Source organism: Quercus lobata, chromosome 10, assembly GCF_001633185.2.
Source record: "Quercus lobata isolate SW786 chromosome 10, ValleyOak3.0 Primary Assembly, whole genome shotgun sequence".
Taxonomy (NCBI): domain Eukaryota; kingdom Viridiplantae; phylum Streptophyta; class Magnoliopsida; order Fagales; family Fagaceae; genus Quercus; species Quercus lobata.
Window position 1 is genome coordinate 27620123 of NC_044913.1, and position 25460 is coordinate 27645582.

The 25460-nt window shown below is 33.5% G+C and overlaps 2 protein-coding genes across 2 annotated transcripts; one reads left to right on the forward strand and one right to left on the reverse strand.

Annotated features, from left to right (window-relative positions):
- Positions 1 to 1903: 1903 nt before the first annotated feature.
- Positions 1904 to 7097, reverse strand: LOC115962504 (beta-glucosidase 44-like). The gene is made up of 11 exons (XM_031081350.1): positions 6663 to 7097; positions 4897 to 4955; positions 4411 to 4486; positions 4234 to 4305; positions 3999 to 4086; positions 3621 to 3873; positions 3408 to 3523; positions 2842 to 3059; positions 2694 to 2725; positions 2498 to 2600; positions 1904 to 2384 (listed from the first exon to the last, which is right to left on the reverse strand). Exons 1-11 carry the CDS (start codon positions 6946 to 6948, stop codon positions 2107 to 2109), a joined length of 1581 nt encoding a protein of 526 aa, XP_030937210.1. The 5' UTR covers positions 6949 to 7097; the 3' UTR covers positions 1904 to 2106.
- Positions 7098 to 21264: 14167 nt separating this feature from the next.
- Positions 21265 to 22116, forward strand: LOC115964581 (probable CCR4-associated factor 1 homolog 11). Its single transcript, XM_031083863.1, has one exon. It carries the CDS (start codon positions 21265 to 21267, stop codon positions 22114 to 22116), a length of 852 nt encoding a protein of 283 aa, XP_030939723.1.
- Positions 22117 to 25460: the final 3344 nt, after the last annotated feature.

Here is a 25460-nt window from a genome sequence, read left to right on the forward strand (position 1 = left end):
CTAATCATCTTACTGACAGTGAATTTGAATATTGCTATTTTAAGTCTATTTTTTTAACCACTAATAAATACTTATTGTGATTAATTACATGTTAGTTTATTAGTTTACATGTTTGACTAGGCAATGAATATAATTAATATCAATTCAACAACTAAAAATAGATACTTTTTTTTTTCCTTATTTTGAGGAATTAATTAACAATAAATAGTAAATACTGATTTGTAATCGGTCACATGTCAATTTATAAGGTGTATTAAAATTATTATAATATCTTTATCCTATAGTTTACAATTTGACTTTTTTCTCTAAAAAAAAAAAAAAAAAACAATTTGACTTGATAGTGAGTTTAATTAATATCAATTCAACAGTTAGGTTATTTTGGATATACACTACTATCAATTTCTTTGAGACTTTTTCCCATCTTCCCGTGTGTGTGTTAAAATAATTACTATTCTTAAAAAAAAAAAAAAAAATTCTACAACTAACAATAAATACCTTTGTTTTTTGGAGAAACTAACAATAAATAATAAATACTAAAACATCTTTTCGTGGTTGGTGACATGTCCATTTATAAGGCATATTGAAATTGCTTTAATATCTTTATCCCATAGTTTACAATTTCACTTGGTAGTGAATTTAATTAATATCACTTCAACAACTAATAATAAAATATTGAATTATCTTTTCGTGATTGGTGTTGAAAATTTGGACGTCTTGTGTGTTACTCTATATAGCGGTACTCCATTAGAGGTTCTTGACAAATCTTCTAGGAAAAGAAGGGCTCAGGAATATTCACTCAGATCAGATAGCATGAACAAGTTTCAGGTATAACTGAGGTAGAAGACTCCGACATCCTGTGCATAAATTTGGCATCCCAAGTGAGTGTAAATTCTAAGCTTAAAAAGGACACTGATAGAAAAAGGAGAGGGAAAATTGAGAAGTCAAAGAAAAGTAATAGCAAGAGCTCTGAGAGTAAAAAGAGCAGTATCTTGAATTTCTTTTCTTTAATCTTTTGATTTTTATGTAAGCTATATTTTGTTTCTTTCTTTATTTTTCAGTTCCTTAAGGAGTTCCTTCAAGCATTTATTCAATCCAAAGAAGAAGATTGCTGGAGGCTGGAGCAGCTCATTTTTGTTTTTTGATCATTAAAATTATGGTTTGGAAGTGGAACTGGAGACAAAATGTGAACGATAAATAGGACTAATGGCTTAAAAATATAGCTTATGTGATATCTAAGCATGAGAAAACATGTCAATTAGAATATGCAAAATTTGAAAAAACTATGATAAAAGGAAATGCTGCCAGCTAGCTATAGGTTCAGCTTTGGTGGGAAAAACAAAACTGAAAAGCAAGACTTCACCATGTTAAATGATTCATAAACTGGGGTAGCATTTGCCGAAGAATTCAGATAAGCAATGATAAGATAGGTGAAACCATTTTCTCATAAAGTGTTGTTGTCCTGTAATTTTATCATACAGTGACAAGATGCTATCTTTCTTAAACATAGATTGAATCTTTTAAGTTCTTAATAACATAAAGAATGAGCAACCGGTTGATGATTTGATAAGAAAGAGAGTATCTTTGGAATGCACATCTAGTTTAGGTTTCTCACAAGGGATTGTCCTGAGTTGCCCCAAGTGTTGTGTTAAATTTGATTGTTATCAAGTGAATTTTTTTTAACATTTTCTTGGCTATCACTATTTAAGAATTGAGATTAGGATGTATCTCCCTGTAAACTTGTCTTGAATTTTATGCTACTTTTTCTGCACCTTCATTTCTTTTGGCATTTACAAATCCAAGCAATTTACTGGCATTTTACCCTCGCAAAATGTCCCCTGTACTCATTGGTAAACTATAAGGGTTGCATATGTTTGGTGTGCGCATCACAAGGCCATAACAATCATTGCAGAAGTCATCGAAAGACATTCTTAAAATTTCATGGTTATTTCCATATGATTACAGTTTAAGAAAGAAAAAGAAAAAAAACTTTATTAATGTAAAAGTAAACAGAAGGGAAGAACCTTAGCACCTGCATTAGTACCTTGATATTAGTTATAGTTTTACTGCATAACACCATTTCTAATTAACAAGAACATAGCTGGCTGCTTAATGCTTGTTTCTTTGAAGTAGACGCTTGAACCAATAGGCAGACATCTTTGGATACCTCTTGAGGTTGGCGAAATCAACATAGACAATTCCAAACCTTGAAGTGTAACCTAATCTCCATTCAAAGTTGTCAAGCAATGACCATGCAAAGTAACCAACAACATTTGCTCCTTCATCAACGGCCGTCTTCAATTGAGTCAAATAGCCTTTGTAGAAGTTGATTCTAGTAGTGTCGTGCAATCCCTTAGAAATTGTGACATTACCCGGGTCATCCATGCCTGCAAAACAAACATCAATGTTTATTTCAAACTCATTTTCTTTCAACTCACATAATGAACAAAATACAAAAGTTTAATAGGAAGAATTAAAAAGACATGTAACCGACTCCTACCATTTTCAGATAGAATCACAGTAGGATTTCCATAATGCTCTTTTATGTACGTTATGGCTTTGTACAACCCCCATGGTACATTGTAGAGCCAATAAGAATTTGCCTGCAAATGTCCAATTAAACATAAATAAAATTAAAATTTGAATTATGCAGTGACATAATTATGAAATGATGTGTAAGATTGGATTGTAGTTACTTTTGGACCAATAAGCACTCCTTTCTTTTTATCTGCAAAGTTAATGAAAAATGCAAAGGACATTAGAAAATACCGTTCAAAATGAATAGGGTTGAGTGACAAAATAACTTTCATATACTAAATTTAGAGGAGGAGGGGAATAACTTACAAGCAAATCCAGCATTCCAATCCTGCTGGTACCCTAAAACTTTTGGTTTTGATTTATGTGGATCATACGTGTAGTAAGCAGTATATTGGTTGATGCCCACAAAATCCATTGAACCTTTCACCATCTTAACCTCCTCTTTTGTGAACTTGGGTAGTCTATCCCCAACAATATATTGCATTGTTCTTGGATACTCACCATATACAATGGGATGAATAAACCTATGTGAAGTAAGATCAATTACAACCAAGCTCTTTGTTTATATAAAAAGAATTGTGAGTAGTATCTAAAATTCTATTTTTTTTTCTCTTATTCCCATTTACTTACAAATTATTCATAAATAATAGGAAAATGTCATTAGTTTTCTATTCCATATATATATAGTTTTATAGAATTTTTCCACAATTGCATAATATATTTTTGAAAATAAGTTTTATATCCAACTCACTACCAATGACAAATGAGTTTTATCTAATAGTTTTTCAATGGTAACTATATCAGTAAGGCCGAAAGTTTTGATCAAAGACACCAAACACGAGGAGATAAATGTTGGTCTTAAAGATTTTTACCATCCAACATGGAAGTCTCTTGCTCTTTGAGCTGCATAGTTGTCAGCTTTAGATCTGGTAAGAGGTTCGTACCAAACGAAATCCAAAAGAATTCCAATTCTTCCTTTTTGTTTTTCCTGAAAATCACATATATATTAGTTAAATTAAGCTTTAATGCCTTTTAATGAATTAAACAAAATCATCTTATTGAAAGAAAAAAAATGCTAATCTTACTTGATACTTTTCCCGATATCTCTGCACTGCAGCTGCATGAGCTAAAATCAAATGATGGGCAACAATATATGGCTCAGTTGCAGAATTTCCAGCTGTACAATTTCCATATGGCTTGGAGCACCTTCCAGGAGCAAAGAACCCATTATCATATCCAAGAGCAGCGACCACCCTAGGTTCATTAAATGTCATCCAATTCTTCACTCTGTCTCCAAATGTCCTGAAACAGAAGTCTGCATAATCGGCGAAGTCTTTCCTGTAAGGTTTGAAAATTTTATCAAATTCCAAATCTTTATAGAAACAACTTCTTATGTTGGACATTTAATCAACCTCAATTTTCTAACAAGGAAATATATGATAAAAAATTTATTAGGTACTTACACGACTTGGTCACTTAATAATCCCTTGTACTTCTTCTCAAGTGCTAAGGGAAGATCATAATGGTATAGATTTGCATATGGAGTAATGCCTACAGAACATTTAGAGGTATTGTGGTTATACAATTATCATACCCTTCTTTGATCACATAGTATGAATACTCAAGTTTAATATTTTGAGTTGGAGCTCAAATTGCCCTTATGAGAAATTGTTTTTTTACTTGGCCATTGCAATTTACCTCTTTTTAGCAAGTAGTTGATCAATCTATTGTAGTATGCCACACCTTTGTGATTTACTTTCCCGGTTCCATCTACATTATTAACAAGGAGTTACACAGGATTTAATAGGGCAAGTAATAATATTGCATTACCATAATATGACCTGATGTGATGAATAAACATGCTGATGAAATTACCTGGGAAAATTCTGGACCATGAAATTGAGAACCGGTATGCATCAAAGTTGAGCTTTTTCATTATTTCAATATCTTCCTGTAACAACAGAAACATTTTATATTTCAGAGTTTCCCTTATATCAGAAATAGCTATAATGATGCATCAAAATTTGCTACTGCTACTGTTAATCCCTGCTCAAGTTGACTCTGTTACCCGACCCTTTTAGATGCCATTGGATGTGCAAATTGTATTATTATTATTATTATTACTAATTAATATGAGTTTCATCATGGGACAAATTGAAAATGACTTGAGGATCACTTAAGTAATTGATGGCATAATTGGAATCACAATGAAATTTGTGTGTAAGCTCCCTCTTAAGAGATTTGCACCCCACACCCCACAAACACTTATATTTAAAATTTGTCATAGTAAGCTCAATTTTTATTTTCTAAAAAAGGCAGAACAAAGGACCCTTCTTGTTTCGTTGCTATAAGAGCACTTACTTTATAACGGTGATACTGGTCCACGGAAACATCTGCAGTCCCATTGTTTGCAACAATCCCTGTTTCAAATTCAAGTGAAATATTAAATATTTGAAACAAGTGGCACTAATAAATAAATATTTGACACTACTAATTCAAATCGAATTTTAACATGCCTATTTTTATTAAGAGAATCAAGTTAGAATACTTCCTCCGAATTATAGGAAAGAAATTCTCTATTTTTCTTATTTTTAGTTACTTTTAATTAATCTCACATGCAAAAAGGTCAGACATGTCAGTCTGTTTGTGCACATTTTGTTTTTAGCTTTCAGGTTTTGTTTCAATAAAATAAAATAAAGCTTTTTAAAAGCTTACTTTTACTTTTTCTTTTTTTCTTTTCAAAAAGGGTTTTAGTAAAAAATTGAAAAAATGACTTTTTTTTAATTTCTTATAAAATTTTCTTAAAATAGATGATTAATGTATGTCTTAAAAGAGATTAAATTCTATAAAAATGTAATGTAAAACTCACGGATTACCCTTTCAATCCTAACATGCTACATCAGTTTATCACATATTTAAGAATAAATATAATTGCATCTAATCAATTCTAATACTCATATTTTTTTTCAAGGAATAATACCCATATATAAATCCAACTAGATTGAAAATTTATTGAGATGTTATTAGGTATGGTTGGATACATTAAATTTTAAATAAAATATTGATGTGACAATTTCTTATTAGGTAGTATAAAATATGAGTTTTATACCCTATTTTTATCGAATTCAAACTCTTTAAAAAATACATAACTACATACTCCACTTTATACCCTATAAATAATAAAAATTTGTCACATGTTATTCTATTTAATTAGATGCTAATTTTTTGGCTTTTTATATTCCGAACTTTGGGCCGGTTTGGTAACTAAGTTTGAGTAAGGTATTTTGGATATTTTTAATATACGTGTGAGTAAAAAAGTGTGTTGAAATATGTGTAAATATGTTTGAAATGTGAAAAATGTGGGTTGATTAGATTACCAAACGGGCCCAGTTTCCTAAAAAAATTAAAACAAAAAATCAACACATGTTCACCAGCCGCCATCACCGGTCCAATCGGCAGAGCGAGAATAGTAATAAGGAAATCAACCAATTCCTTTGCTGCTTCAGCGAAGAGCACTTGGTGACTCTTTTTGTCAATCAAAAGCTTCAGGCTTACCTTAGCGGCTGCCATGTTTTGTATGCTGCTTAGAGCACTTACCTTAGTGGCTACCTTAGGTCCACAACTCAGCCGCCAGTTCCACACCTACCAACACAGGGTTTTGTTGTGTTTATTCTACTGTGTGGCACGGTGCTTCGTGGCTTTCAATTCTTGAAAATTTTCAATTTCTGTGATGCCGATCGATTAATTGTGGTAATCAAAGTACGGACAAAAGGTTACGCACTGACATGTACCAATTTGGGGTTGAGTATCTAGTGAATTTTTGATGGATTGTTTGCTGGTGGTGACCGGTGAAGATGTGTTGGGTTTTATTTTTTTTGGTAACTGGCTGGCCAGCTGAGGTGTGGACCTGGCGGCAGTAGTGGATGGCCGATGACAACGTTGGTGATCTCTTTCTAGTGGAGCCGGTGATGGTGGCTGGTGAACGTGTGTTGGTTTTTTGTTTTAATATAACTGATATCCAATTATATATACTAAGTGCTAACTCAAAAGAATTGATTCTTAAAAGAAATAAAAGCAAAAAAGAATGGAAGAATTAGATTAACATGGTTATGGATATTAGAAATAACCTGGAATTTTAACAAAGGTATCCCAAATGCTGGGCCCACGACCATCCTTGTGGGCCATGCCTTCCACTTGATATGCAGAAGTGGCCGTTCCGAACACAAAGCCCTTCGGAAACTTGTCTCTGCTAAGTCCACCACTGTCCAAACTCATGCTCTCAGTCTCTGGGTCTGAGAATAAACCTTCATTCTTGGGCTCTGTAGTACCACTTGCATGAAGCACCACGCATTGGATAACAACAACACTAAGCAAGAACAACCACGTTGACATTGGAGCTATTCCTATTCTCATCTTGAAGCCACAGATACATACACACAAAAAGAAAGATAAAGAGAGAGCGAGAGAGAGAGAGAGAGAGTATTGGCAGTGAAGAATGTTAATGTGCGAGTGAGCAATTATATAGACAAGCAATAATACAGAGAATTTGGATTTAATTCAGAAGGAGTATAATGGTTAATAAGATGCGTTGGCAACTACATATGGTACAAAATTTACCTTAAAAATACTAAACATTATTTTATAATATTTTAATTATCTTATCTTCATTAGTTACGTGTCAATTTATAATTTGGGGACAAGGAATATAATTAATATTCATTTCAACAACTAGCAATTCTTAACCAAAAAAAAAAAAAAAAACCTAGCAATAAAATATTGAGCTATCTTTTTGGAGAGTTGTGATGTGGACAATCTTTTTATAACATTTTCATAATAAATCTTAAGTGACACGTAATTACGAATTGTTAATTTTTTTTTTTTTTTTGAGAAAGAATTACGATTGTTATTGGTAGGACAAAAAAGAAAGTTTAGTAGTATGCTTAAATTTGAACCAATAACAATTAACTACCTATAATTTGTTGAAAAAGTATTATAAAAATGTGTTTTTGTGTTGAGTGACACGTTAATTTATATAGTTTATAAAAATTTGTAATTTCCTTGTTATTGCTATATTTGTGAGATAATTTTTTTTTTTTATTTACAAATTTTATGTGAGTATTTTGGCTTGTTGAGTACAACCTTGTTTTTTCATTAACTAATAGGAGACTTGGAGTGGATATAAGTATAGTTATATATATTTTTTTAAAAAGTACATACATAATTAATAAACTAAAACAAGCTGAAAATTGATTTTTTTTTTTTTTTTTGCTTATTTTTATAATTCATACAAAGAATGGTGTAAGGTAAATCATTTCACTCTTTTTATTAGGCATCACTCAATTTATCGATCATATTATTATATATTAGCCTTTAAGTGCGCGCTCATACACGTATTCAAAGACTCTTCTATTTTTTTGAGTAAAAATTAATAATTTGCATCTATTATAATTTAGAAATATATATTTTAATTTTTTTTATCAGATTTTTTTTATTTTCAAACAAATAAAAATGATAAACTTTATAGATAAGTAATAATTGTAATTTCTTTTTTGAATATGAATGGAAAAAAATTCTAAATTTTAAGAGTTCTCATTTTAAATTCAAAATGAAATTTATTATTTAACATTTATGACTCTATTTCTAAATGATGTTATCATTCATTAACGAGGATATCTTTGAATCACAAAAAAATCCAGTTAAAATAAAGAAATCCTTTTATATATAGTAAGTATAGATGATAAAAAATAAAATAGAAAAATTACACGTCATAGTTGGGCGATATCAATAATGTGAACATAATCTTTTAAATCAAATTCTATTCACAAAATTTAAAATATTATTAATTAAATTTAAAGAAATTGGCATATTATATTAATGATAATTATTCTTTACAATTTACTTGTTAAAATTACCATGGTACCCATTTTGATTATTTTTTTCCGCTAGAGTACGATGCCTTGCCTGCCGCATGGACTAACTTCACAGACCCAAAAGGCACGCGCGTGATTTGTCATTTGCAGCAGAAGGGACCATTCCTCAAGGTTGACATGTCCTTTTCCTTTCCCTTAGTTTATTTATTTATTATTATTTATTTATTTGGTATATGCATTTTATCTCAAAAATGAGTTTATGCAAAAGATTATTTATTATTATTATTTTTTTGGTGTATGCATTTTATCTCAAAAATGAGTTTATGCAAAAGATCTCTATCGGTCGGCTTGGTTGCGTTGGATATATTCCAGTCTAAGAAACCAACACTCAAACTCAAAGGATAAAGCCCTCTTTGGATTTTTTTTATCACTCATCACTTCTTACTTAATTTTCGTCACTCATTACTCATCATTTAAAATACCCCAACTCCCTGCCCGAAGTCTGTTTGGCACACATCACTCAACTTGTCATCACTTAAAATTTTCAACTTTTTGTAGGTCCTATACCTGAAACTTGGTCAAAGCAAACTCCAAATCCACGGCCAAACCAAAACTTACAAACACCACCATAATCACCGGCTAAACCAAAACTTACAGACACCACCATAATCCACGGCCCCTGAACAACCACTGAATCAACCCAACGCACCAAACCCCAAATCCACGGCTAAACCATAATCACACCCACTTCTAAAATCTCAAACCAAATACCAAACCCACACTAGTGACCACCACAATCATACCCACTTCTCAAATCTCAAACTAGATACCACCATAATCAAACCCACGACCCACGCCCATCGGAAACCCACAACTTGAAACCCGATTTGAAACCCACGACCACAACCTAAACCCATAGACGAGACCCACCCTCGCTGAAACAGACCCATAGACGAGACCTACCACCGAAATGCTGGCCACTGATTCAACTCCAGCCACCGATTCAACTCCACCACCGAAACGCCACACATCAATACCCAACTCCATTGAAACGTCACCACAGACGAGAAGAGATAGATTAGAGAAAAATAATGAGAATAGAGAGAAGAAAGGAAACGGAGAATAGAGAAATAGAGAGTAAAGGCAAAAAGTGTTTTTAGTGGGACAGGACACTGGCAGTGGGACCCATTTGTGATGAAGAATTACAAAATTGTCATTGGAAACAGAGTTTTGGAAACTGAAAACACCTAAAATGTGTTTTCAGTTTCCATAACTCATCACAAAAATCAGAGAATTGAGTGATGGAAACAAAAACTGAGTTATGATGCCAAACACACTTCTCAACTGTGGGACCTACATATTTTGAGTTACGGGTGATGTAAACAGAGTTATGAGTTATGGAAATCATAAATCCAAACAGCCCCTAAGTATTTGGAGACTTCAATTCGCTGCCAACTATCGAAACCACTGAAATCCCAACGAGTCGAGTCAATTTTTGAATGGGTCTTTGGAAAATCCTAGTCTACATATTGGTTTGCCAATTTGAAGACAGAAATAAATACCGCATTATCTTCCACTTAATTTTTTTTTTTTTTTTTAAAGAGTGTTTTAGCTTATGGCATTTGCTCTTGATGGTCATCAGATTAAGTCACCAATCGATTTTTGGTGTAAACGGGGATTTGATTGAACCCCAGATCTTTTATTCAACCATTTAAGATTTTACTAGTTGAGTTAATTGGAACCCATTTCATTCTGATACATTAAACTAATTTAATGATGTATTGTATTATATTAATATTTATTTGATTTAGAAATGAATCACAAACTTTCTTATTTATTTTTAGGTCAAACTTTTTTTAAATTTTTTTGTAAGTCTAAAAATAGACCATACTTTGTGTATAGTATTGTCTAGGCATGGAAATTTAAAGTCTAATTGTCTAGGATTAGAAGCTTATATCTACGGACTTTGCTCCAAAATAAATAAATAAATAAAGGAGCTTATATCTACGGACATGGTTATACTCTACTTATAAAAAATTTGCTTTGAATTAACGGTTACCTTTATTTATTTATTTTTGTTGATAACTATCAGTTACCTTTATTGATCTTATACTAAAGTTACTATTGTTATTTTTCAAATTATCAAACAATAGAATTTACACCCATGTTAATGATGGTAACAAATTGGTGTCCATTTCGGAACAACTTATTTAATTTTTTGTTAAAAACTGTTTGCTAAAAGTATGTTAACGTATATTTGTACTTTAAAAAATGAGAAAAATAAAAGAGATTTTAAAAAATTTATATAAATTTAATTGTATATATTTGGAAATAATTTATCCAGCTTTTTGTTGAAAATACTATAAATAAAAGATAAAAACTAAATAAAATAAGTAAGTAACTCACGTGGGATCCACAAATAGTATTAAAAAAAAAGAGTAATAAGTTGGCTTATAAGTGCATCCCAACCTAATATTACCAAAGAGCCAAAAAGTTAGGGTATGTTTGGTAACTGTGTTTTTCTCTTATTTTTTGTTTCCAAAAACAATTTTCTATTTTTGAGACTAAAAAACTTGTTTGGCAACCTAAAATGAATAGAAGACAAAAATTGTTCTTAAAACTCAATTTGTGAAGAAAATTGAAAACAAGCAAAATGTTGTTTTCAGTTTCTAGTTTTCAAAGCCAATGAAAACATGAGTCTGATTTAATAAATCCATCTTATTTAATGAGTTAACACTAAAGTTAGAATCCTAGTAACAACATATTTCAGTATTTTATATTTTTTTCTTCAAATATATATATATTTAATTTCAACTAACCAAACTTTTTTTTTTGATTTAAAAAATATAAGAATTTTTTTTTTTAATTCCCAAAAACAAGTTTTTGAAAATAGAAAATAAAATCTATTACCAAAAATAACCTTAACTTTTTTCTTTTTTTTGGAATCAAATGAAAAGAGAAGTTAGCTTATTAGCTAGTCCAAAACTAATAAGCAAAAAGCTAGCTTATTAGTTTTATTTTTAACGCTAATAAATCAAAGATATACACTTGTCAGCCTAAAAATTATTGAATAAGTAAGATTTTAGCTTTTATTGAAGATGTTTTGTTGGGAAAAAGTAGTACTGGTATGGGGCCATCTTGCTCTACCCCATAAGAGCATATCCAACAGCTTCTCTAAAGTCATTTTAGAGAGCAAATCAACAAAAAAAAAAAAAAAAAAAAAAAAAAAATCCTCCAACGACCTCTTTACCTTATTTTTTTCTTCTTCTTAGAGTTGCTACAGTAGCTCTCTTGACATGGAGAGCACTGTAGCAACTTCAAATGAATTTTTCTCCTTAAGAGCATCTTCAATAGTCTCTTTAAATTTTTGTACTATTTGAAGAGTGAACAGTTCATTTTTACCTTTTAGCTATCTACTTTTTTAAATACACTTTCCAATAAACATTCTATCCTTTTATCTATCCAATTAAATATTATTTCTTCATTTTTAAAAAAATATTTCTTTGTTTGCTTTTTCAATCTTCCTTTGGTCATTTCTAATGGCTATTTTTTTCAAATACTCAATAACCATATTATTTATATCTTCCAATGGTAAAATTTTAAAATTTTTCCTAATAATATTTTTTTAACAAATCTATGAAGCCCTTGTGTGATAAAGATGTAGTGAGCTATAGGTCATCTAATTTTAATTAAAAAAATACTACATTCACAATATTTTTCACAACACTTTCATAGTAAATTTTATGTGATAAGTTTTTGTTGGTCCTAATTTGCACTCGTCATTGAAATTATTTGTTTACTCACTAATAATAGCCAATAACAACCTTTCATTTAAAATTTATTATGAAAATCTAGTGAAAATATTATAGTAGCATTTCTCAATTTTAATTTCTTATTCTTTATTTTATTTTTCATCCATATGATTTCTTATTTTCTTTTCTTTTTCTACCTCGTCTCCTCCAGGACCTCCACATTGGCCCCTTTTTTTTTTTTTCTACATACCGCTGCATATCCTTGAGAGAAGGTTGGTGGAGATTGAGTCATTGGAAGGACAAGGTCGATGGAGTCACCATGCAGCACCACCTCGTTTGCCTCCCCACCGCCAGACTAAGTCAGATTGGCCTATCTCTTTTTTTTTTTTTCCTTATTTTCTTGTTCTGATTCAACTTTGTTGTTATAATAAGAATTGGATTTTTTTTTGTATTTTCTATTATGGTTATGTGAGACGTTTGAGTCTTTGAGAGAGAAGCAAAGCGACTAAAACAAAGTGATGAGAGGAGAGAGAAAGAACTATTTTTTATTTAGTTGTTTGATTTTTTTAAGCTAGTTTCCAACAACTAGCATATTCCTTTTTCTTTTTCTTTTTTCCTATACACCAACAACTAGCATTTTCCTCAGAATTTGACTGGCATTTAAATAAACAACACTTTCTTATTCCTAATTGATGATAAGAACAAAATTTCTCATTAAAAATAATGTTTTTTTTTTAATACATTTTTTCATAATTTGTTAAGTTGTCAAGTTATGATTGAAGCAATTAATATTACTATTACTATCATGTAGCTCATATATCATTTTCAGTTATGTCAATAATTGTGAAAAAAAAAATTATGAAAAATGTTGTATACATAAGCTTATTAAATTAAATAAGGAACAATGGAATATTTTGTACCAGAAAAGGTTTCTCTCCAAAATAATTTGGATAGAAACCTTCAAACTTCTCTTATATTTTTTTATTAGATGTGAATTTTGAAAATCTAACCGTTGGATTGTATGTTCTTATTATATCTTCTATTCTTGCAAAATTTCAAAAAAAATCAAAGATCAATAGTTATGTTATCAACCAAATGTTTAAATTTTAATTTTTTGTAGTATAAAATTATACATAAAAAATAAGTTTATTAATTGAATAGTAAATAACATCTGATTTGAATGAAATTTAACATGTATGTGAAGAACATAAACAATATATAATGTAATTGTTAGATTTTCAAAATTTACACATAGTAAAAATGTACAAAAGAAGTTTGAATGATTTCACTTTAAACTAATTTGGAGAGAAATCTTGTTCATTTTCTACTCACTTTTCCCGATTGAATTAAAAGTGTTAAAGATTCGACATTAAGTCCATGACCCCTCTTTTTAGTCCCATAAATTAGAGCAAAAGCCGAAAGGAAAAGAATCTGAGGAAGCAAAGGAGGAGCATAGATTAGTGGAACTTTATCCTAATCGAGTTTGGATGGTCCATACTTGTCCTAGAACAAAACGGGAAGGGAAGAAAATAACAAAAAGAAAAACGAAAGGTTAAAGAGGACAATGAGCTCATTAAAAAAAGAAAAAAGAAAAAAAAAAAAGAGGACAATGAGTTCAGGCCCTACCCGTAGAAGATTGGTCCCCTTCTGATTAGACAAGTTGCTGGTCAAAAAAGGAGCCCGTGAATAGGGCATAATTTCAAGTTGGTGATGTAAACTACAGTAATGGTTCAATTTGGACTGACTTAATTCAGTCCATTCCACCTCGTGAATGTATAAAAAATATGCAAAAATATCTCTTCATGTCCGTTTGTTAGGGTGTATTGGAAATTTGGCTGCCAGTAGCCCAATATTTTCAAAAATAATATATTCTTGTGGAAAAGAACAAAGATTTTAAGCTTGACCATCTAGCTCCATTTTTTTTTTTCTATGGAATTGTAATTGTCACTCTATCGAATCAATTTACACTTATAAATCATTTAATTTATTAAGGGAATCTTGCTCCCAACTTTTTTTTTTAATTTATGAAGATTGTTTGGTGTACCCTTTTGAAAGAGGCAAGGCTTGATACCAAAAAATATAAGAAGATTGAAGAGAAAATAATGGGGTTGGGGCCGGAAATGGTGGTAGTTGTGCATCAGTTGCATGCCGCAAGGGTTACTCCACAAGAAAGGTAATATAACTTGGTGAAGAGAATTAGAGAAGTAGCTTATTGGTTGAAGGAAGAGGGAGCTTTGTGATTAAGGATTATTGGTGGTGATATAGGAATTATCCACAACATTTATGAGCTCTCTGTCTTTAGGATCTGATAGGATTAGATTGGCTTATGAGTTTGTTTTTTATTTATCTTTGTTTTGTTTCCAGTTGTTATTTTTTCACATTGTCAATTGAAGTATTTGAATTGAGGTTGAAATACTATCTTGTTCCTTCTTCTCAATAAAAAAAAAAAAAAAAAAAACTATCTTGTTCCTAGCTTTTCAAATGTATTATTTTAATCCTTTTAACTTTTATTTTTGTGTCAAAAGTAGGTGGTAATTAGACTGGTTGTCTGTTTAAATTTGTGTTTGGTACTCATGACCATTAGCCATCCAATTCATTTAGGGCCCTTTTGGATAGAGGGAGAAAGGAAGGGGAGTGGAGGAGAGTAAAGTAGAGTTGCCTAAAAATAGACTAATTTTGGGCCAAATCTACTCTACTCTTCCTCTCTCCCCCTCAATTCAAATGGACCATGAATCTAGGAGAGACCTAGATTGTGCATTTAACTAATTGTTCAATTCGCATACATGTTAAATGGGTGAGACCTAAATTGTGCACTTATTAACTAATTGTTAAATTTACATACAAGCATTGAAAAACTTGGAAATAACCAAAATATCAAACTGGGCTTGTGCTGATTCAAAGTCATCATGCTTAGCCGATTTGCCTTATCATATACTTGGACTAAATTACTTGTGACCCTAGTCATTCTATATACGTTTAGTTTATATGTCCACTTCCTTAAAAGTTTTCTCTTTTGGTCATTTTCAGCCTGTTTCAAGTGCTTGCACTTTATTAGATTTCATAGGGTTATGCATTTCCCCTTATAGTCTATGTGACTATCATTGTTTATCATAAATTTTAAGTCATATTTTTCTTTAGAAGAAAACAAAACTTCCACACCTTTGAATATTTCAATATAATTGTGATTACATTATGTTAGTGAAGTTTAAGCATAGCTTTGGGTTGTTGGACTATAAAATATCTTTAGCCTAATGTATCCAAAGAAGTGCGTGTAATTGACAATTAAGTGAAACTGCATTGTGTTGGGGGCGTTTTTTATTGTCGCCCACATGATGTTAGGGGAGTCAAGACTGAGACTTGACTTTAGGCTTGGAACATGGCCCAAAGGCTATCGGTGAAGTGTGAAAGACCCATTTTGCTCAAGGTCTAGGTTGCATCCAACAAAGATTATAATAAGGCCCAAAAATACCCCCTACAAAGATAAAATAGCACATAGGATGGCCCATCACAACAAGTGCTGAAATAATAGTCTAGCGATAAGCAAGAGAAACATCCAACGGTAAATGCTTGGAAAATTAATAAATATATTTTCATAGTAAAAATTATGCATTTCCTCCATAGTCAATTAATATAAAAGTGGGTCCATTATGACAAGTACACAAGAGAAAAAATGGTTCAGCAGTGAACATGACAGACCTCCAACGGTAGACATCTGACAGGTTAATAAGTGTATTTACATGGTAAAAACCATATGTTTTCCTTATTATTATCAAGTTATTATGAGAGAGGAAAAAAGGCTTAATAAACAAGGATTAAAGGCTTCATAATTGCAAGTAAAAAAGGAAAAAATAGGATGGAATGAAGAGAGAGAGAGAGAGAGAGAGAGAGAGAGAGAGAGAGAGATTCCAGCTCAGTGCAGCACATATTAATCTAAGATTTTTGGAATATCTATATGTGGGGCATGAATGGTGTAGTGTAGGCTATTTTTAAGTGAGTGGATATTTAAGCTTGTGGTGGTGTGATGGAATTAATGTTGAGGCTAAGGCTTTTATGAGTAAAGAGTTATTTGTGACTGATTAGGAAACATTTATGGGTTGTGAATATGCAGAAAAAGAAAGGGAATGTGTGAGGCTAAGTGAACGTGGGCTAAGGGGAATGATTTATGAGCTTGGGGAGAGTTGAACCACAAGCAAAGTGACAAGAAAATCGAAAATTTCAGAGCGGTTTGGTGTCTACTTTTAAGGTGCTGGGATTTTCTAGAGAAGATGGAATGTGACATTTATGGGTAAGTGTATATGAGCATTTATGGACTAAAGGCTAGTTTCTGAACTAAGGGACTGACTTATGGATTGAAAATAGTATGATGGGTGAGGAATTTTATGATAAGATTTGTTGTCCTCCATGAATTGATGGTAGTTCCCTTTTATAGTGAAGCTTAAGGGATTGATTAGCAAAAGTCCAAAAACGTAGGATTAATTAGGGGCAGGACAACATATTTAATTATCCTAGGATTTGGCCTAAAATGAGAGATTTGCTTTTGGGGCTGCTTCTTTGGGCAATGTCACACATGGGTAAAAATCAGCATAATCTTGCATTAAATGCTAAGAATTTTGAGATTGTATTTAGCCAATGGGATTAAGGCAGGTATTAAGGAGAAATCCTAGTGCTGCAATTGAGATTTGGACCCTTGGAAGTAGGATTTAACACCCCAAGCCAGGTGTCAAAGTTTAAGTCCACTTTAGAGGGTTCCGCTGGAGATCCCTTTATGCCCTTCAAACCACATGTTCTCAAATTTTCCCTTTTAGGATTCATGGGCTTGGTTCATGAACCAATTACATACATTTTTAGTAATAAAATAAACTATTTGGTTGAGGATTTCATGAGCTTGGAGGTCTTAGTTATGGCTTCCTTGAGTTGTGACCAAAACTTGGGGAAGAAGGGTATTTGTTGCCCATTAGCCTTTTAGGTGTCAGCCTCTGGTACTGTTCACGTCAGAGTTGGAAGTGGGACAGGTGGCTAGCTCCTAATTTGGTTTGGGAGTTTAGTTGCTTCTTGAGGTGACCTCCAGTGGAAGGCAGAATTGAATGAAATTCTCTAGCGGGGTTAGTTTGCATACATTGGCTATTTTGGCTGAGATTTCATGTTGGGCTTGGCCATAAGGGTTGACTATTTTGGTGAGCCTCTGACTTGATGGTTCTCTCCACTTGGGCCTGTTAGGACATATGTGAATCATGTAAGGAACATATGCCATTTAGAATTAGTTAATCCTTTGACAAAACGCAATTTACTTGTAATTGGGTAGATCTAGGATGTATTTAATACTTCAAGGAACAAGAGTTCAAGTCCAAGTATTAAAGCCATACAAATCTGTCCAAGAATCAAGTGAAGGAGTGCTATATTTTAAAATTCATTAGCTCACTCAACAGATAGCATCTATTGAGGTTTAAAAGGCATGTTTAGCCCCATGCTCGACAGCTGCTCCATAGATAACCTGTCTATCGAGATTTACGAATATCAATTTTTTAGATCTGATTTCACACATATCCGTGTATACTTGTTTAGACTTTCTTTTCTTACAATCTTAAACATATATAAGGATTATTTTAAGGGCCGTCACACTTGATGAAACTTGATACAAAAGTTTTGTTCAAGCAAATAGTGACCGGAGATAAATTTTCCCTAGTTCATCTTTCTCTTGAAGAAGCTACTGTTTTTGTACGCCGTAGGGTTTTGTAACCAAGGAGTTTCGTGGTCTTCATCGTATTAATGAACTGAAGAACTTTGCAGCCAATATCCTTCTCAAGTTGGTGGTTAGTCATGTACTTGGATCTATGCATTGATTGGTTAATCATGTACTGGGAGCCATACATTCAAAAGGAGAGATTGTCACTATGGTACAAGTCCAATTGTGTATTGGGGTAAGGGTTCAACTGTAGGTTAGTATAAGGTACTGAGATTCCTTTACTTGTAATCGCCTGTTGTGATATTAGTGGATTCTCGGGAGTGGTGACCTTAAAATCACTCGGTAGGGTTTTTGCCTTAGAGGTTTTCCCTATTTGAAAACAAATCACCTTGTCAACTTTACTTTCCACTGCATCTAACTTAGTTGGTGATTTGTTTGTACTACCACACGTATTACATGTTAATTAGCTTAATTAATTCACTTGGCTAATTAATTGGTTAATTTATCACAAGGGGCCAATACATTTTGGCCTATCAGAGCTTATCCTTTTGTTTTCTCATTGTGAGCCCTACAAAATGGACAAAGCTACCATATATTGCCATAGATTTTTATTCCACATGGGTTTTAGTTGTTAGTAGAAATAAAATGAATCCATGAACCTTAATAAATATTTATGATAGGTATTGGGTATTAATTTCCATGGGTTTTAAATAACAACTCGTATAGTTTCTCATAATTTTTGCTATGGATTATTTTTGTAAATGATATTTTCTTTGGGCTTTTAAATAATGACCTCCAATATTTTTTGAGAATAATATTTACCATGGATTTTAAATAGAGGCAATATCCATGGGTTTCAAATAAAATATGGTAACAACCACTACAATGGAATAATGTGATATTCTCATGGTTTTTTTTTTTTTTATCATAATATGCTTGTAAGGTGAATAATTGTCATGAGTTTTGGAAATAAATATTATGAATGTTGTGATGTAAGATAGATAGTGAACATGGGTTTATAATATGATATGAAATAAATAAATGTTATGGGTCTAAGATAAATAATCATAACTTTCCATGAGCTTTTATAAGATGATTGCCATGGGTTTTGAGAATAAATAATTTATAAATTCCATTAGTTTGTAATATTATAGTAATAGGTTTAAAAATCTAAAGTATTGTTCATTATTGGACTTTTAAGTGAAATAATTATGATATAGTATTTTGCCAAAATATTAATAACCTTGGGCTTTTGATAAAATAGTGTCAAGTAGTTAGCTTGGGCTTTTAATAGTGCCAACGTAAGTTGGGCTTCTGATATTGCCAATAAGAATTGGGCTTTGATATTGCCAATAAGAATTGGGCTTTGATATTGCCAATGAGAATTGAGTTTTAAATATTGCCAGCGAGAACTGGGTTTTGATGTTGCCAATGAGAATTGGGTTTTGATGTGGCCAATGAAATTTGGGTTTTAAATATTGCCAGCGAGAATTGGGTTTTGATATTACCAATGAGAATTGGGCTTTGGATAAATAAATTGTCATAGGTTTAAACCATGGGCTTTGATTATGGATTTGAATTCTATTGGTAAAATTGCCATGGGTTTAAATCATGAGTTTTGATTATGGATTTGAATTTTATTGATAAAATTATTTTGCCATGGACTTGAATCATGGGCTTTTCAAATATTGCCAAGTATAAGTATTATTGGGCTTTAAATAGAATAGGATGTGTGTATTGGGCTCATAGGGCCGGTTTTGAGCTTAGCAAAATAATGATAATAAAATTGGATAAAATATAAGTTTTTTGGGCTTTTTGTGATAGTTTATATCATGACCCAATTTAGATAATAAGATATGAAATATTTGTGATTAACATAATAATAGAGCAAAAAATATTTGGGAAAACCTAATAACTTATTAGTGGTATTTGAAAATAAATAGGTGGTACTTAAATAAAATTAGGTGTAAAAAAAAAGTACCATAACACATTGTTTGGGGCTGATTTGGTAAAAAAAAAACACATCAACACGATGATGTGTCACTTAAAAGCCAAACTAATTGAGTGTGTTTTTACTAACAAAACCAAACTTTAGGATATAAAATCTAAGCAATCATAAACTTCATTGTGTACTTTGCAATTTACCACCAAAAATTGCATATTTGACTAATGATAAACAAAAGTATAGATGCAACAGAATTTAAATCTATTGTGTCCCTTCCTTGATCATTTCTCTTATCAGCAGGCTAAGACAACAATTGATTTTTTGTGTGTAAATAGGATTTGAACTCATCCACACCTTTGAATATTTCAATATAATTGTGGGTACATTATGTTAGTGAAGGTTAAGCATAACTTTGGGTTGTTGGACTATAAAATATCTTTAACCTAATGTATCCAAAGGAGTGTGTGTAATTGACAATTAAGTGAAATTACGTTGTTTGGGCTAATTTGGGAAAAAAATACACATCAACATGATGATGTGTCACTTAATAGCCAAAACTAACCGAGTGTGTGTTTTTATTAATGGAACCAAACTTCAAGGTGTACTTTGCAATTTACTCCAAAATATTGCATATTTGACTAATGATTAATATATATATATATATATATATATTTTAAATCTATTGTGTCCACTCCTTGATGATTTCTCTTATTAGCAGGCTAAGACAACAATTTATCTCTTATTCAACGACAAAAAGCTTCATCAATTGAGCTAATTGTAATTAGATAACTACATTGAATTTAATTTATGTTGAAAAATATATTATTATTTATGTTTTATTAATCAAATGAAACCAAGCCCAAAAAAAAAAAAAAAAAAAGTTCCCCTTTTCTTCTCTCCCTTTTTTTTTTTTTAAATTAATTTTTTTGGGAATTATATATAATTTGGACCATTCACATTTTTTTTAACACTTCAAAATAAAGAAGTAATCCCTTTGTAAAAAATAAAATTATTAATTCCTTTTCCGAACAGAAAAAGGAAATCCATACTTTAGTCCTTAAATTAAATCCGACGAACCAAACTGACCTAGGCCTAACATAGATAAACGTGCAAATTAGAATTAGAGGGAATTAGGGAGAAAGAAACAAAACTTTGCTCATAGCGTTTGTTGTTTTGGATTTTGATTTTAGGGGATGCGGTGTGACTTGTGACTTGTGAGATTGTTTTGGAAGATCAAGATGGCACATCTGGGAATAGAAATTGTCTCTAGCAAAGCCAAACACCAGCCCAACGATCACAGCCCAAATTTGAACCACCGCCTTATTCAAATTTCCTATTCCTATTCCTATTCGTAAAACAAGCGCTTCACAACACAGCCATTCTTCAATTGTGCTTATAAATAAGCGCAAATAAATTGTTTGCACAATTTCGATTCTTTCTTGCTCTGAGTCTTGAGAAATTTTGATATCAAAATACAGTATGGATGGTGTCTCTCTTCCTCTGATTGTGGTAAGACAGGTGTGGAAACACAATCTTTTAAAGGAGTTTGATCTCATCAAAGTTGCAGGGATGACTCACAGAATGGTGGCTTTCGACACTGAATTCCCAGTTGTTGTTTTCAGCCCAATGAACATTGACAAGCGAGAGCTTGGAAAACTACCTTCTTTCTTGAACTACAATATTATCAGAGATAATGTCAATGCTACCAAAATTATTCAGTTGGGTTTGGCACTCTGTTACGACAAAGGATCATTGCCCAATTTCGGCACCAAGTATCAATACGCTTGGGAGTTTAACTTTAGAGATTTTGATGTCTATAATGACATCCAGAACACAGAATCAATCGAGTTACTCAAAAGCCAGGGAATCAATTTCGACAAGAAATTGAAGGAGGGTGTTGACTCTGCTGACTTTGCAGCGTTGATGTTGAAATCTGGGTTGTTAGGCAATCACTCTGCTTTCGCTTGGGTTACCTTTCATGGTGCCTATGACATTGCCCACTTGATGAAAATCTTGATCCGACAATCACTACCATATGATCTGGTGGGATATATGAACCTGGTGCAGTGCTTATTGGGGAAAAGTCTTTTCGACTTGAAGCATATGATGAAGTTCTGTGATGGCCTTTTTTGGGGTTTAGAGACGGTAGCTAACAGATTGGGAGTGGAACGCGTGGCTGGGAAGAGTCACCAGCCTGGTTCGGATACCTTGTTGACTCTGCAAACTTTAAGGAAGTTCTTGGATGTATACTTCAAAGAAAAGAACAATGGTGGACTCAGACATAGTGGCCATTTGTTGACGGGGATGCAGTGTGTTCTTTTTTTTTTTTGAAACTGAAATTTTCATTAATCAAAGACAGAAATAGGTACAGAGCAGAAACACCACAAGACAATAGCAGGACAAAGCACCAACAGAGACCACAGACAGCAAAGCCAAAAGAAAAGGAAAGAAAGACAAACATAAAACATTAGATCCCATCTAGCCTACACAAACTTGCTAGATTCTCGGGACCACACCAATCCACTTACATTCCTCTCCTGATCTTCTGGCCTGTTGAGCTAGCTCATGGGCTATTTTGTTGCTATTCTTGCAAATGTATCTGGCTTCTGCATAATTAAAGCCATTCATTCCTTCCAAAATGCCATGAATTATATGGCCTGCACCTCCCCACACATCTTTGCTACAGATTGCTTGAACAGTTTGCATTGAATCTCCTTCCAAGATGATTTGATTTAATCCCAACTCCTTAGCAAGAACAATGCCCTGCTCCATAGCAATTGCCTCAGTCTCTTCCCCTGCAAATCTACCCGAAAGGGGCTTACTCAAAGCTGCAACAACTTGATTATTCCAATCTCTAATTATGACTCCAATTCCTGAGTTCCCTTCCTTAGTTGGTATTGCCCCATCCACATTTATAAGATAAACATCTTTAGGAGGAGGTTTCCAGGCTCTATCCTTTGTCCCTTTTTGCTTTATTATTTGAATATTTGCCTCCTTGAAGTCTTCTATCAAACGGATAGCCAATCCCCAGACAAGTTCAGCAACAACACCACCATTCTCATTCACCACCTGGTTCCTATTATACCAAATTGACCAGGCCACCCCAAAAAATTTCTCCAGGTCACTTTGAGTTCCCTAGTTCATTAAGTTGAGAGCCAAATCAGAGACATCCAGGCTGCAATCAAGAATTCTGATAGGGCAGTCAATCCATTTAGCCCACACTGCCTTAGCAGAAACACATCTTAGAATGGCATGCTCAACTGTCTCAGGATCTTTTTTACAAATGGGGCACGTGCCATCCATTTGGATTCCTTTTTTGAACAAATTGGTCAATGTGGGGATTGCATTCATGCATAATCTCCAAGCAAATATTCTAATTTTTCCCGGAATATTCAAGTGCCACATCTTCTTCCATAGCGGAGCACACACATCACCCAGAGAAGATTCACCATGGTCTTCTTTTTCTAGGATCCTTCTAGCCACGTAATAAGCACTTTTCACTGAAAAAGACCCTTTTTTATTACCCACCCAGATTATAGAGTCCTCAGGAAGATGATAACTAACAGGGATGTTGAGTATTGTTTCCACCTCGAAAGGAAGGAAAATATTTTCCAGTCTATCTCTCCTCCATCGTTTTGTGTCCGTATCTATAAGTGCAGATACCATAGGAAAATCTCCAAAATCTTTTGGTGGGGAAACAATCTTGCATGTTGAAGGAGTTGGCAGCCACTTCTCATCCCAGATATGAATCAACTTCCCATTATCAACTCTCCACCTTGTACCTTGTCTCAATACTTCTAGACTTTGATGTATGCTTCTCCAAGCATAGGATGGGTTGCTCCCTATTTTTGCACTTAGGACATCACTGTTAGGGAAGTACTTTGCTTTGTACAAGTGAGCCATCAGTGAGCATGGATCTACTAACATTCGCCACCCTTGTTTTGCCAACATCGCCAAGTTGAAAGCATGGAGATCTCTAAAACCCATACCACCTTCCCATTTTGATTTACACATCTTAGACCATCCAACCCATGCAATCTTAGACTCTTGCTGCCTTTGTCCCCACCAGAAGTTTCTCATCATTCTTTCAATGTCTTCACATAACCCTTTTGGGAGCAAAAAAACATCCCATTGTATATGTTGGTATTGCCTGGGCTACTGCTTTTATCAGAATCTCCCTTCCACCTATGGATAGCATTTTTTCTTTCCATCCCATTAGCTTCTTCCCCACCCTCCCTTTACTTCATTGAAAATTTGTTTCTTTGATCTACCAATTAAGGATGGAAGCCCCAGGTATTTTTTCGGATGGGCATCAAGCATTGGGCCAAGAATTTCCTTCACTTCACTTCTTGTTCCTTCATCTGCATCTTGACTTAAAAAGACAAATGACTTGTCTGTGTTTATTTTCTGACCCGATGCCTCTTCATACGTTAGAAGGATGTTTACAAGCTCCCTACTTTCCATTCCTGATGCTTTGCAGTACAAAATGCTGTCATCAGCAAACAGCTGTGGGTTATTCTTGGGCTGCCTCTGCATATTGAGATTCTAGAAAGCTTTTTGTTCTTGGTTACCTCCATTATCAATCCTGTAAAACCTTTAGAACAAAGGAGGAATAAGTATGGAGAGATGGGGTCTCCTTGATGTAAACCCCTTGTAGGGGGGCTAACCAGTCACATTAGGCAACAGGCCCGCATAATTGGCATCGTCTGTGGGAAACGCCTACTCAGCTAAAGATCCAAAGCCAATCTATTGTTGCCCAGGATGGAGGAGAGGGATCAATAGGCCCTAGAGGCAATCAATCAAGGGCCTCGTCCCAGGGCTAAAGGAGGCTGGAGAGAGAACGAAAAAGAGAACAGGATCACATGCAAGATGGGCATGAGACAAGACTTGATTCGGATAAGGGATCTTCGCAGGGGGAAAGATCAGTAACTAATGTACCCGAGCATTCACATCGTAGTGAGTAGGACTGCGAGATAGAGAACTTACGGAAGCAGGTCAGGGAGTTGGAAATTGAGATTAGGGCCAACATTGTAGGAGGGACCACAAGGGGTCATCTAGTGATCCTAACTATGAAGTAGGCAGCATGGCTAGGTCATCTTATCAAAGTGATTCACGGCATTCGAGAGAAAGGTCCAATGAAATTATGGGGTGACATTATGATAGGAACAGGCACAGGCACCCAAGTGTGGCCTTGGATGCCATGAGACGAGCACTTCAGTGAGCCGCTCGATCACCATTCTCTGATGAGATAGAGCGCATCGAGATGCAAAGGTGTTTCAATCACCCACCTTTTACTTGCTACGACGAAAAAATTGACCCGGTGGAACACACAAGCCATTATATTCAAACGATGTCACCGTACTTCTGGAATGATGGTGTAATGTGTAAAGTATTCTCGTTTAGCCTTAGGCCCACAGCGATGAGATGGTTCAACAGTTTAAGGAAGTGATCTATACACAACTTCGAAGAACTAATCCAGGCGTTTGGGGCCCAGTTCATCACTTGTAGTCGGGTCCCTCAGCTTATCGATGCATTGCTGACTATGAGGATGGGCAGTGGGGAGACACTTCGATCTTACGCCAATTGGTATTGGGAGTTGTATAACGAGATAGGTGGGGGAAATGAGCAAGTTGCAGCGAGTACATTCAGGCTGGGGCTCCCTCAGGAGTCAGAAT